We start from the raw sequence: 14,702 nt of genomic DNA on the forward strand, positions 1-14,702 counted from the left end.
TAGCATGAGAATATATCTTTATGTAGACGTTTTATATAGTCCTAGTCAATGCTTTAGAAAATGCTTTAGTCAATTTTTCTAGAAAATGTTCTAATAACTAAGATCAAGTTCCTATAGCTTCAATAAATATTTCTTAGACATATGAAAATATATTTTATAGCTCTGAAAAACTAGGCTATGGCTTAAACCTTAGACTTCTCCCTTATGAAGGCAAATCAACACTTATAAAACAGGAGAGTTACAATTAATGTAGACATAATCTGTGGATTTTCCAGGAACTTCCAGAATTGATATGGAAGACCAGTTAATGTTCAACATTTTAGAAATGCTACAGTAAGAATCTCTTTCTCTTTAAGCATATTTTAAGAAATGAATAATAATCAATAATTGCAATTTAGAAAATATTTATTGAACTCATAGAAAAGCACACTACATGAGACTGGGGACATATCAATGAATGAGACAATTTCTTGCTGTCAAGGAGCTCTTGGTTTAGGAACTACTTGAGAGGAGTATGTAACTCAATTTCAAGCTAATGCAGTAATGGATTTTAAAGCAAGTTTCTGTGGTGTGCCCAATGGAATCCTTCTGAGTTGGGGCACTGGGAAAAGCTCCATAGAGGTAGCAGGGGCATTTGTGTTGCTCCATAAATATGGCAAACAAATAAACATCCCAGAGGTTGCTCAGGATCTGCTGTTGTCCAGATGTGATTTTTAATACTGCACTTTTACTCTCAACAGTTTTCTTTGTATGATAAAATATATGATCACTCTTGTATTGAAGTAGACATAGATGCTGATAGGGAGAGGAGGGGAGAGTTTCAAGTGAACCAAAGAGCAAATACAAAAGACATGGAAGGATGAAATCCCTGGGACTGTCTGGAGAAAGCTGTATAATCTTCTTCTTGTATGCATAAAAGAGGGCATCACCCCCCTTCCTGTTGCTGATTGTATTAAAATAGGAGTATGTTCTATGAGAACTCGCATGAACCTTTTATTTGTGCTTATTTTTCTTTCTAGGAAGATGACTACTGTGTAGTATAGATCTTTCCCATTTTTATATCTCATTTTCCATTTCTATTTAATCAGATAGTTTGTTTCTGGCAATCTATTATTTTTACATCACAAGAATAGAGAGGGAAATTATAAACCAATTCTTACATTTCATTATCTGCCTTCTAACCAGTTAACACTAAATTAGAACATTCAAATTGCTTGAACTTGGCCCTTATGCTTTCCTAGAAACAAATGTTTGAAGAGAAAATAGCCCAAATTGAACAAATATTATTTTTGTCTTCATAACTATTCAGGGAAAAAGAATATGGAATATGCTGAAATAAAGAAAATCTTAACTTTGCATTGTTTTGAACAGTAGGTTTACATTATTACTTTTTGTATGATAAAGTAAATTTCTGGTAGATTTATTTCTCTTAGGCATTTTTAACAAAAAGGTTCTAAATTTAGAACCAAGACAATGACTAGCACTATGAATATGTATGAAAAATACAGAGATCAACTGAACAATTCGACCAGTAACTGAAAATCCTGTATCTTCCTCCTCACAGAAGAACCTACAGCAGACTTAACTTTCATGCTTTGTTAATCCCCAAATAATTTTGTGTTAGCCCTTTCAGGGTGTTCAAAGAGCTGTAGCCACAGATTCTACAAGAGTTCTATTCATCGGGTGCACGCAATATAAACAGATGGGAAACAGCAATGGCTATGCTTCATTTAAGGAAACGGGTGCAGGGATTAGGTAGGGATGGCAGCTCCCTCCTCCTCCCTCTTTTCATTCCTGTTTCTGTTTCTGGAGATGCTTTGGAAAACTACCATTTCCAGATAGGCACTGAAGTCCATACTGCAACGCACCCTTGTGGCTCTTTCCTTTCCCAGCCCAGTTTAGTTTCAAGGCTTCCCCTAGCATGAACCTGGGCTCCTATTCTACATATTTCTCATAAGCAGATGGGATGAGGTATGTCTTCAGAGAGGGTTTTTAACTTTTGAAATAAGCCAAAATGTCAACAAACATGATAGTTGTCATTAATTATCTAAGTATTCTGATTTTTCTCACATCACAAAAGTATCACAAAATAGTAAACTTGTTAGAAGATGTGATTTTGAAGAAGTAAACAGCAATCTTTCCCTTTCGCCCTTAGGCTTCCTTACTGTGACTGTCATGCTAGTATTCTAACTAGCTGAGTTACTTCTAGTGTCTTTCCATTTCAATACATTTCTGGGATGCTCCCAAAATGATCCTTGTAATACACAACTTGATTATGCCTCTGTTGAAAGCTTTTTGATAGCGGCCAGTATGATGGCATGAAGTTTCAATTAACCGAAGCCTGGCAAGCAAGGCTGGGTACAGTCATCTTTAGCCTTATGTGCTCCCCTTCATACCTGATGCCTTTGCAGAATTTAATCCCAGTGAACATGAACTCCCTGACTCTTTGACTAACTCATGCTCATCTGTGTATTATCCTACCAGGTACTGGATACTTTTATGGGTCTGAATGTTCTTGGAGGTCTCATTTTTCTTTGTATCATCATTGCTTAACAGAATGCCTGCTATGTTTGCAGAATAAGCCACTACCACCACCACCAACAAAAAGTCAGCCGAATTAGTTCCTATTTGGGCAGAACTTTCTTAAATCAATACCACTAGTCCTAATGGATTTTAATGGTGCCAAATGATTACCTGTATGTTTGAGACCACATTTGGCTAATCACCTGTTTCTCTAGATAGGCAAGATAAGGCAATATGTGCCTCAGGGTACCCAAACCAAAGATCTATGTGGAATTCTTTCTAAAGTGAGTTGGGTAAAATAAATTTACTTTCTGACAGATGAACACACAAATCACCATAAATCACTTTCATATAAATATGTTTTATTGCAGAGAAGTTATAATTATTTACATGCTGCAACACATCACGACATAAATTTACCAAATATCTCATGGTGGGATGCTGTAGGTTTCAGATAATAGCTTCAGAAGAAAGAACCACAGATTAAGTGAAGAGACTTACAGCTTTGTTGACGCTACAACTCTCAGTTGCTAAATGCTAGAAGTCAAAGGCAGTGTTTTTTCAGTCCTACCTGTCATCACTTGCATGCAGAAACCTAGGAAGCAAATACAAGAGAACTGTCGAGTGTCAAATCCATATTGCCACCAAAGTTTACAATGGATTATAATTCATGTCGTAAAGCATTTAATTCTTGCATAAAATATACAGTTCTATTAAGATTGATATAAATCTACTTATTTATAAACCCTGGCATAAAAACAAGGACAGGATGCAGCCTGCACATGCATTGAGAAGGACAACCTAACAAATGTTTGTGAGACACTAATAGTGTTTATTCACTTTCTTATTGTAATCAGCCTGGGAAAATATCCTCCAGAATTGTAAATTTCAACTTCTCTTGGTGATTAATAATGGCAATGAAACTCTAGGAAAGACCCTAGGCATTTTCACCATTCTATGCTGGTAGAGAATAATCTATGGTCTGTAGAATGTCATTAAGGTATAATTTGGCAAGTTTTCATTAAGCCATGTGTCTAGCAGGATCATCCTGAAGTGCAATAAAAGTCACTGCTTAATTCTCAAAAGTGAATCAAATGCTAAGAAATCTCAGACGTAAGTGAAACATGTATGTGAGTCTAGAAACTCAAAACCAAGTTCACAAATAAACCTTAAAGTAGTATTCTAGGAACTTCAAGAAGGTAGGAAGATTGGGTGACTAAAAAGGAAGGGATGAAAGAAAGAAATGAAGGCAACACTTTAAAATAGAATTTCTATAGCTCTTCGTACCTACCCCACCAACCTGAGTATTGCACAAAGCAAGCAAATGGGTGAGGGAGATTCACACACAGCTTTGTAAAAGGGCCACGAGCTCGCATACTCTTGAATGAAATCACTGAGAAAATGTTGATGGTGGACACAGAGAATTCTGTTTTTACCTTCTGCTGCAGATAAAATTCTCTAAGAAAAGCCCTAAATCCACCTTCTGACTCCTTTTTCCCATCTTTTAACCTCCTAGCATGTTTCCCTTGCTGCTTATGATATGGAAAGCAATTATTTAGGTTGGAAATATCCTGGCCAAATAAGCAATTGATACTTCAGTGTTTAGAGTGAGAGAAAGCAAAGTCTGGGCTCTATTTTTAAGTGATTCACCTTTAAATAAAATGAGACTGAGCTTTGGAATCTCACTGCATGATCACATCAGTAGGGTGAAGTCAGCAGCTTAGGATTTTCATGCGAAGAGATCAGTGTGGAATGCAGTAAGTTTTGTAAGATATGCTTTGCAGGCTGTTTTGCCTTGCAAATAATATTAGGCTTTTCATTTTGAGTAAGGTGGCTTGCAAGGGCAATTTGCAGGACTCGAAGGTTTCTAGAATGAAGAATCCATACCACCTTATGATCTTTGAATAAATCAGGCTATAAAACCTCTTTGGGATTTGAGCCCAGCAAGTTCTACCTCTAGTTGAAGCAATGAATAAAATTTTATGAGAATAAATAGTTTAAGGTAATTTAAAATATATTTTCAGTATGCATAATAAAATATATCCATATAATGATATTGATGCTATCATTAATTTTTCTCTTTAAAAAAATAATCCCTTGAAAGTGCTATTAGGAGCTATCGTTCTGTCTTCACTTTGAAGGCAAATTTCCTGGATCTATGTGTATTAATGCTATAATTCTCATCATTCCTAGAGTCTTCCCTTTCCAGTGGTAATAATAATGCACAGTATATTTTTCTCACTCTTAGCTTCTTCCTTAGGAAATGTTGCTAAGTATGAAATACTGAAAGAGTAAAAAGGACAAGTAATTGGAATGACTCTGACTTTGAACAAACAATGGATAAGTTGTCCTTAACTTATTGAGACATGACTAAGTAGGACCACTTGATCTCCAATAATAATAAACCTTCTAAGTCCTAACAAGTGCAAAATAAGTAACTCAACTTGTATAAAAAACCCTGATTAAGACTATATAACAAACCATGATGTGAAATAATAGTCAAATCCAAATTCACAATATATAAACCACAGCCCAAACTAAAGGTTTTTATCATAACTCTTATGGCTTCTTAAGCCAGAGAAAGCTTACTGTACTTCAAGAATCAACTAAAGTTGATAGCAGGTATTCTGTAAGTTGCAATAACAATTGAGTAGCTGCAGATTGCATAAATGTGTTGTGTCACATAATATCAAAATTATTTGCAAAAATTATACAATCTGGAATGCTTGAATATGAGACACAACAATGTACTGAAACATACATTTTAATAAAATGAGAGCAATCATTAATATAAAAGGTATTTTTGGGATGCATTAAGTTAGCAGTGCTATCAAGGTTAAATAGGTAAAGTAAGGTCTTTTCAGTCAGCTACTTAGAATTTGACATATATATCTATCTAAAACTTTCTCCTCTTTGCCAAAATCATACATCTTCTGTCTCCTTGCTCATCTTGCTTAGGATCTTCAAAGTCCCATGAGGAAAGATGGATTGGAGTAGATGTTGAGGGCATTCCCTTAAACGTGCTGAAATGAAAAAATTTTCTTAGTTTACCAGGGGAGGACTCTCTTCTGCTGAAGGCTGACTTCTGCATTGTGACATTCTGGACCTGTCCTAGTCGTCTTCAGCCCTTGCCTTTCACCTCCCCTCAATATCTGTCATATTTCCCTTGACTGACAAAATACTCTGGGAATTTTTGATTCTTAGATCTTCTGTCTTATATCACATTGGGATTTACTTCTTTCTTTTCTTCCTGGGGATACTACCTCATTATTTTCGAGGCCCAGCTATCTTATTTGCACTCAAAGCAGAAGAGGCTGGTAAAGTTACACTTCTTTCAGTATTTAGTTGACTGGGGGCCTCAAACTCCCAAGGACACACCTCAGCTCGTGATGTTAACGGTTGTTGGGAGTTTTTACTTGAGTTACAGGAACCAGGTGCATTTTCCACAGAGAAAGATGTCTTTTCCTGGTCTCGCATTTGGTTGAGATTTTCATTCTCTATTTTTGAAGCCATGACTTTGGGGGGCAGTTCCTCGTATTGCCCAGCACGCACAGTGGCTGCATGGTGCTGACCTCCATTCTCATCTTTGGCTCTCCCTGGGAGAACCGTAGTCTTGGAAATCAAATGTTTTTCATCTTCAAAAAAAGACTGATCTTGGCTTTCCCAAGGGCACACCTCGGCCTTATCTATGCTCTTCTGACTTGATTGCTGACAGCCTTCAGCTGCCTTAGGCTTGTGGTGGGCTTTCTCCTTCAAGGAAAATGTTGGATTTTTTTCCATTTCAGAAGCCGCGATAGACACGTGTTTTTGAGCTTTTGTTTCTGAAGGCACAGGACCAGAGGTCAGGTCATAAATCTCCCACGGGCACACTTCCCCAATGTCAAAGTTGCCCTTCATCTGGGTGGTGCCTGGGCTCAGGTCAGAACTGGCAGTAGTGGGATTAATCCTTTGTTGTTTCATAATCCCAGATTTCTGAGGCTTTCTCGGTTCCTCCAAATGATTGGAGTTTGGGGGGACAGAATCTTTAGTCTCCATGTTATCTGAATTTGAGCACTTCCTGTTTGTCTCTTTATCTTTTGGCAGAGGTTTCTGAGATTTAGCACGTTCTTCTACACTTGATGTTTGGGTTTTCCCAGCTAATCCAAGAGTCTTCTCCTTGGCACTTGCTATGACACTAAGAGACTTTTGTAACATAGATGTTCGTGGGTGCCCAGGCTTCTTCTCTGAGCTGAGGTTGTGAGCACTTGCTGACTTACACACCAAAGGCACTGACTCTGTAGACTCGGCCTCACTGTCTTCTTTCAGTTTTTGTGTTAGTTTTTTACTTGAAAGAGATTCCAGTGTGGAATTTTCTGTAGCCTCCTCTTCTTGGTTTTCTGTTGGTAGGCTATTGGACTCTTCTGGTTGGTCTCTGACATGGTCATAAGTGCTGTGGGATTTCTTGAGTGAGAAGACTCTGTTTTTCAGGGACTCCTCCTTGGGTTTCCCTGTATTACCTGAAGGCTCTGGTGGGTTCTTCCTGACGAGGGCTGTACTTTTGGCCGTGCTGTGGTCTGCCATGTCCTTGTCCTCTTTGGAACACTGTCTGCTGACAGTCTCTGGAATCTCAGTGATGCGCCTCATGATGGAACGGCCTAAGCCCTTCTTCGAGCACCGCTTTTTCTGGAGGTGGGGATTATTTGTAATCATCTTCTTCCTTTTATATATTTCTAACTGGGCATATAGTTTCTTTAGCTCATCCTGCCAAAACAAGAGCAAATTCAAAAAAAGTATTCAATGGAGTGTTTTTGCCAATTTCACTGAATGGTATTAGAAGTCAATAAGCTTAAGTTCTTTAGGGAAATTGCTCTACAACTTTTGTTAACATCTGTGCTTATCAATTTTCTCCTCATTTCTACCTTCTAATTATTTTGTGTTTTGTTTTACATAAAATTTGAACTTTAAGACGTGAACTCATGAATTCTACCCTTGCTTCACAGAGCAAGGATTTTGAACTTTCAATTTGTGTGGACAAAGCTGAGCCAGGACCATAAGAAAATACAACATACTATCTACTACTGATGAGTCATACTCCAGAATAATATTGGAAGCACAATATTGCCATTTGATGAAGTTCTATGTGATGCTAGATTAGCTTTAAGGGTCAACAGTTCATAGACTGCTAAAGGGCACCTTCTTCCTTCAGATGCTGATATGTTATCACATATCATTTTAAATAATCCAGTTCAGTTTCTCTGGTCACAGGTATATCCTACTTTTCCATTAGCAGGTTGTTATAAACTAATATTATAGAACATGGATAATCAGTTCTTCATCATGACTGCCTATAAGTCACGTCAAAAATATAAAATTTTCCCAGGCTACTGTAAGAGTTGAAATAGCATATACTTTCCAATTATACATGTTATCACTGAATTACCTCTGCATTTGATGTCTTCAGTTCACAAATATGCATTCTTTCTCTCTAATGCTGTGTACACCAACATGAGCACAGGCACACATGTACAAGCACACACCAATCCACACACATTTGCCTGTATCAATGGGATTAAATGGGCCTACTCTGAAACAGGAAAGAAGATAGGCCAGCATTACCCGAATGTCCTCTGGATCCAAGCTGTGCTCACTCCAGGCTGAATTGATACTGCTGTTCAGGTAGGATCCAGATCGGCCCATGTCTAGCTCATCTTCATATGCTTCTGTAGCAATATCATCGCGTGGATTATTGCTTGAATGTGAAAACTGTAATAGATATTCAATATAAACTTTAGGCATTAACCCACTGTAGACATAGCACAATAATTGTCTAAAGGTACTAATATGAACAGCGTTTCTTCAGTTTGATAAATTCATTCACTAAACACTTTCCAATGATTTGCTGCTATATTTTGTTTTGCTTTCCATGTTACATGCTGGTGCTCTCAGTGAGGCAATATTAGCACTTGGCTCCCTCTCTTGACTCCAAGTTCCACCCTTGTTTATTTCCTAGGCTTCCAGTATTGACCTATATTATAAATAAAAATATAATAAGTAGAAGAAAATATAAATAAGTAGAAGAATCCAAAGAAATGTTGCCTAAGAGGAGAAATGTAGATTCACTAGCAGGTGGATGGCAGGGTTTTTTGGTTGATTTTTTGGGAATTTTTTTTTTTTTTTTTTTTTTGAGCAGTGAGGTCTCCTGTGTTTGTCATTTTGCTTCACTTAGGTGAGGATTTATTTCATCTATGGCCATAAATCATACTAGTAACAGGGATGTGACTTTCAGTATTCTACATATAGGCTCAAAAAAGTTACTTTCAAAATAAACAGGATATCTGACTCCAGTTTCAATTCTGTCATCAATGAAATGTAGAAGAAGACATGAGATCACTTTGGATCCTCTTGGCCTAAAGAGTTCTGGAGTGAATGGTATCTAAGTATAAATGCAAATATTCACTGAAATTAACACATTTTTCCTCAAGCTCACTATTATTCTCAAGTACCTCCTTCTTTGTATTTTAATTATTTTCATATGATTTTTTTTTTTTTTTACTTCATGTGCTTGTTTCTAAGTGCAAAAATCAGGAAGAATGAGTAGGGTAAAGGATGGAAAGAAGAAAGAAGAATCAAAGCAATGTAGCCACACATAAACAATATGTAAAATAAGGAACAGTTATGTAAAAACTATTTGCTGAAAATAAAATAATAGCTCAGAGAACATGAATTCTCTTCTAGCTTATTATTGGTTCAAATATTCTTTCCAAAAACTAACATTGGGGATATAGTGATAACTTAGTGTCAACTAGCATGGTGAAAATGTATCTGAAATACATGTGAAACAGCAATTGTTGGCTTAAGTCATAATTCAAGTTTTGTAACTGGAACTGACTCAGAAATGGAGACTTTCCTTCCCTCTTCTGTCTACCTTTGTGAGACTCACAGGCTTGATGAACTTGGGCTCTAAATGATGAATATGATGGCATCCAAAGTCTCATGGGATACTATCTAAACCAGCTGGAGACTGTTTATAAGAATGGACTGTTTTTTCTTGAGCAAAACCTTGGAGACAGTCATGAGTTCAAGAAACAGCACCAAGGGTTACAGAGGTTAGGGATGTAAATCGGTGGTAGAGGATATGCTTAGAATGTGCTAGGCCCCAGCACCTCCCCCGACCAAAAAATAGTTGTTTGTCAAATATATGCACTTCCTGCTGTGTATATTTTTTCCTTAGGACTTTATCCATTTATCTTGTTTGTTAATCTTGTCTGTCCCCCAATTCTGCCTCCTGAATATAAGTTCCATGAGAACACATACTTTTATCTGTTCATTATTCTTATTATAAGGATATAGAACAGTGCCTACCAAAGCCCCTCAATATATTAAATTTGTCTTTTTATTGATATATAATTCACATATTAAAGTTTACAATTTTAAAGTATATAATTGTTTGTTAGTGTGTTCACAGGTTGTACAACCATCATCAATCACTATTTAATCCCAGAATATTTTCAACACACCCAAAGAAGCCTTACACTCATTAAGTTATTACTCTATTCCCCTTCTCCCTGCTGTGGCCACCACTGGTCTACTTCTTGTCTCTACAGATTTTCCTATTCTGGACATTTAACATAAATGGGATCATATTATAGGTGGCTTTCTGAGTCTGGCTTATTAATCTGCCATAATGTTTTTAAGGTTTGTCAAAGTTGTAGCATGTGTCAGTATTTCATTTCATTTCTTTTTATTGATAAATAATATTCCATTGTATGGATATACCATATTTTACTTATACATTTATCAGTTGATGGAAATTTGGGTTGTTTCTATCTTTAGGGTTATGAATAATGCTGCTATAAACATTCATATGCAAGGTTCTTGTATGAACATATGTTTTCAATTCTCTTTCAAGTTCAATAACTATTTATTGAATGAATACTCTGAATATCCATCCATCTAATAGATATATAATAATATGCAAAGTATTGAAATGCTAATTTAACAATAACATTAAGATAAATTATAGTAGCAGACTAATACATGAAACTGTGTCTAGTTAATGTAAGTCAAGTAGGGAATAAAATAGGTATTTTGTTCTGTTTATAACTGGCCTTTGCAATGTGGCTAAATGTAACATTTTAGTTAATTGTGAGAACTGATAAAAAGTCTACAATGAAAGACAAACTACAACTCTGGTTTTAGCTGTGCTAATGTTATATTGTACATTACCGAGAAAACATATAATGTTCTATTATTGTGTTTCTATGTGCATAAAAGAGAAAAATAATGGTATTTCTCTAATTTTTATAATATATCTTCTCACAAAACTCCAAGATTTTATTTTATTCCAAGTAGCTTTACTGCTATCATGTCATAGATATGGAAACTGAAACAAAGAGATCAAAAGAAAATAAAAGAGATCTTGACTAGCATTATAACACACAGCTAGTTTATGGTGTAGTGTAAGTTCAGAATTCCTGTTGTCAGAGTTCTGGCCCATTTTTTCCCCCCACCTCATTATGCTGTCTGGATGAGATTTGTCAGAATCTATCATTATTGAGATTCTTCTATACATAATCTTATATTTATTTCCATTTAAACAAAATCTCTAAATGTTTTAAACACAATACTTCTCTGAATATGAATCTAAAGAGGAAGGATTCTTAGAATAGTTATTTAAAAATATGATCTTGATGTTATAGCTACAATGAAAGCCATTTAACCATAATAATTAAAACAAAAGTAGAAATCAAAATATTTGGAAAGGGATGATAAATTTTGGTATAAATTAAGGCATTTAAAATTACTTAAAATGTTTTATGACTCTAAAATGAAAACATACCCAGTTTCTAAAGGAGTTTAAAAAAAAAACTATTTTTACAGTACCCAGCAAATTTCCATGCTTCCCTTTGTCTGTGTGGTGAGATATTTTTAAAAGAAACAACAACTCCATGCTTTTTTAAAATAGTTGTCTTGCAAGAAAATAAAATGTTAGAAGAATACCTTTGGAATCAAAAGCAACCCGATGGTGACTGTCACAGTCAAATGAGTATGTGCAAAATATAGCATCAACATCCAATCAGACTGAAGTCTTGAGGCAAGAACAAATCTGAAATGATAATTATTCAAGTCAGCAATCCAAAATTAAGATTTCTCCTTAAAATACTAGGATATTTGCAAAATCTTTTGCTCAGTTTAGTTTTAAAAAGAAAATAAAACTGTGTTTTTTTACTGTTTCTTTAGCATTATCTTTTCATCAGAGGAAGAATAAAGGTTTGAGTAACCTTTACTGAATTAATAAGATATAAACACTATTTATTATTTGAAATTAATCAGAAAGAATATATACGTACATATGTGCTGCACATTTACCAAGATTATTATTGTATATGTAAGTTGACTCTGCAAAACTAGAACAATAAATAGACATGAATTGAAAAGAAGAGTAGGTTACAAACTGGAGGTTTCAAGCAAATTTGAGTTATAGCACACATTCCAAATAAGTCCTGATTCTAATATTATAAGTTAAAAACATTAACTAGCATTAAGGTAAAAAAGAGTGGATAGTTATGTGTCTTTGTGAGTGATCCCAAAAGTTTGAATAAGGCAATGAAAAATTAACATACTAATGGTAGGTAAGATAAACTTTTAAAGTAAAATTTTTAGTTGTTTTAAATTGTCATATTGTCCTAAATAATTTAAAGTGTATTATTTAATTATCATTTTACTGAGAAATTTGTAAAGCTATGTTCTGATTCAGAGAGGAGGAATTCAGTACCAAGGTCTACTCTAGTAATTTTAGATTATTTTTGTAAATTAATAGGTTCACCAAAGCTGTGTTTTAATGACTCATCCTTATGTAGAAACCAAGAGTTACTTTGTAAGTTTTTAAAAATTACATTCAAATGTTATACTATCTACTATTAATCCATGAAATCTAAACATGGGATTTTACTGCTTTGAATTTAGAGAATTAGAATTTTGTTTCAATGATATACATCATCAAATTTGAAAAGTAAAGAGCCTATGAAAATGCTCATGATATCATAACCACAAAAAAATTTATATGATTGGCAAAAAGGGGAAGAAACTAACTTTTATATCTGCATTATATCACACTCAGGACAATTTTATTAATTAAATTAATATTATTAATATTTAAAACAACATTGTTCTTAAGGGGATTTATTCCTTATTTTTACCTTCTCCTCACCTTTTAGAACATCATACTAAAATGGAAGTACAAAAATTATCCAAAATGAGGAGTTATTTTCCAAGGTTTTTGGAGATGTAAACAAAACAAACTTGTAATATATATAGAAGTGCAAAATGCTATGTTATCTCATATATCATTAGAAAATTTTTTCTTGATTACCACCTAATTCCTTTTTGAGACCAGTGGCCTTACATTACACATGCTTTCAATATGACTTAACATTCTCTTTGTTCATGGATGATATACTTTTTTCTTGGTTATTTTTACTTATACATGACATATTTTTGACACAGTTTGTTTTTATGGGTTATGTGAGTTTTTTATAAGCATTAAAATAGGGTCATCATACTTAGAAACAAGTCATACTCTCTGAAGCTTGTAAGAATATAAGATATATATATATACACACATATATACATATATATAAAATGATGATTGTATATATTTTAAGCTAAAATAGTGAATTTTCAAAAAAATAATTGAAATATACTGACAATAATTACCTTCAAATTAATCAGCTTTAAATTACTGCAGTTATAAGTAGAAATACCTTGAGAAAAATCAGGTTTTGCAGTAGTTAAAAATAAGCAAAGGAGTAGAATGTACTGGGAAAATGGTCTTCTGTACTTTTACACTTAGTTCTTTGACATTAGCCTCTTTTTGTGTAATTTGACAATTTAGTAAGAATGCAAGTAAATCTATATATAATATGTAGTTGTTTTATATATATATATATATATATATATATATATATATATATATATATACATACATACATACACACACACACATATACACACATATAATCTTATATTTTACACAGACAAGAAAGAAGACATATTAATAGAGAATATCTTTTCTGATGTTGGAAGCCTTATTTAATATTATTTCATTCAAGAAAATTAACAAAATAAAAAAAATTTACTGAAATAGGCCCAGTTGGTTTAAATTATTATTATGTTATTGCTTCTTACTTTTGTAACTATAGCATGTATGAATTAAATCCATGCGTAAATATGATAGTGTGCATACTGCATACTTGATTTCTTTAATTATCATTGCCTATTACTTGCTTCCTACCCACTTCACCCCAAATCAATGTTTTTCAGATTTACTGAGTTAAAATATGATTTAAATTCCTTGGTCCTTTATGGCTATAAAATACTACATTATTATAAATATAGGCATAAATATAAAAACATCTAAAATTTGCATACTAATATGTTAATAGTACATATCTGTAGATGGCCCAACTAAGAGGTTTACTTTTAAACTTTATTGTATGATTTTTTGTGTGTAATGACCATCTATTATCATTTTACTAAACTTAAAAAATATATATTTAAGGCATAATTTACCTTGCCTATTTTTGAAAGGACCTGGGCCAGTTTACAGTTTGACATTCACTGAAAAAAAAATTGATAGTGAAAACTGAATAGAGTACATCTAAAGTATAAAAGGATACCTATGTAACTGATTTGAACAAATTCAACTTGGGCAATTAATTTAATGTGGGGCAAAAGTGGAATACACTTTGTACTGCATAGTCACATGCTGATAGTAGAAGACATTTAAACTTATTGGGAATAATGTCTTCTCTCAGGTTTGTAAATATTCAGATGATGGTTAAATCTTGAAACATGTGCTTGACATTCTGGAAACAAAGTACAAAAAAACAGCTTCACTTGGAAAATAGTCTTTATCTTGGAGAAATGCAAAGTATATTGGAGATCTGGGGCTGTGACATGATGTCTTCTGGTGCTCCCTACATTCTGGACCAAGGGCATCCGTTTTCAGATGCTGAAACTCTAGGAAGACCATTCCTCCCATTGTGTCTTTATGATCTCATATTTTCATTCACATCCTTTTTCCATCTTCTAATCTCTTTCTCTCCTCTGTTTCTCTTTACTCTCTCTTGAGAGAGGTAAGTCAAAGCTAGGAACCCAGTTTCTCTGATTCCTGTTTCCAGGATAGTCAGATCACAGAC

At 34.2% G+C, this 14,702-nt stretch overlaps 1 protein-coding gene across 1 annotated transcript in view; it reads right to left on the minus strand.

The window, feature by feature from the left end:
• Positions 1 to 5,790: 5,790 nt before the first annotated feature.
• Gpr158 (G protein-coupled receptor 158) overlaps positions 5,791 to 14,702 on the minus strand; it is a 411,653-nt gene continuing 402,741 nt past the window's right edge. Inside the window, exons 9-11 of the mRNA XM_076832133.1 lie at positions 11,503 to 11,608; positions 8,119 to 8,265; positions 5,791 to 7,263 (exon numbers count right to left, since the gene is read on the minus strand). Coding sequence (XP_076688248.1) covers positions 5,791 to 7,263; positions 8,119 to 8,265; positions 11,503 to 11,608 — 1,726 coding nt within the window. The remainder of the gene's footprint in view (positions 7,264 to 8,118; positions 8,266 to 11,502; positions 11,609 to 14,702) is intronic.

The sequence above is a fragment of the Callospermophilus lateralis genome, chromosome 13, assembly GCF_048772815.1.
Source record: "Callospermophilus lateralis isolate mCalLat2 chromosome 13, mCalLat2.hap1, whole genome shotgun sequence".
Taxonomy (NCBI): Eukaryota; Metazoa; Chordata; class Mammalia; order Rodentia; family Sciuridae; genus Callospermophilus; species Callospermophilus lateralis.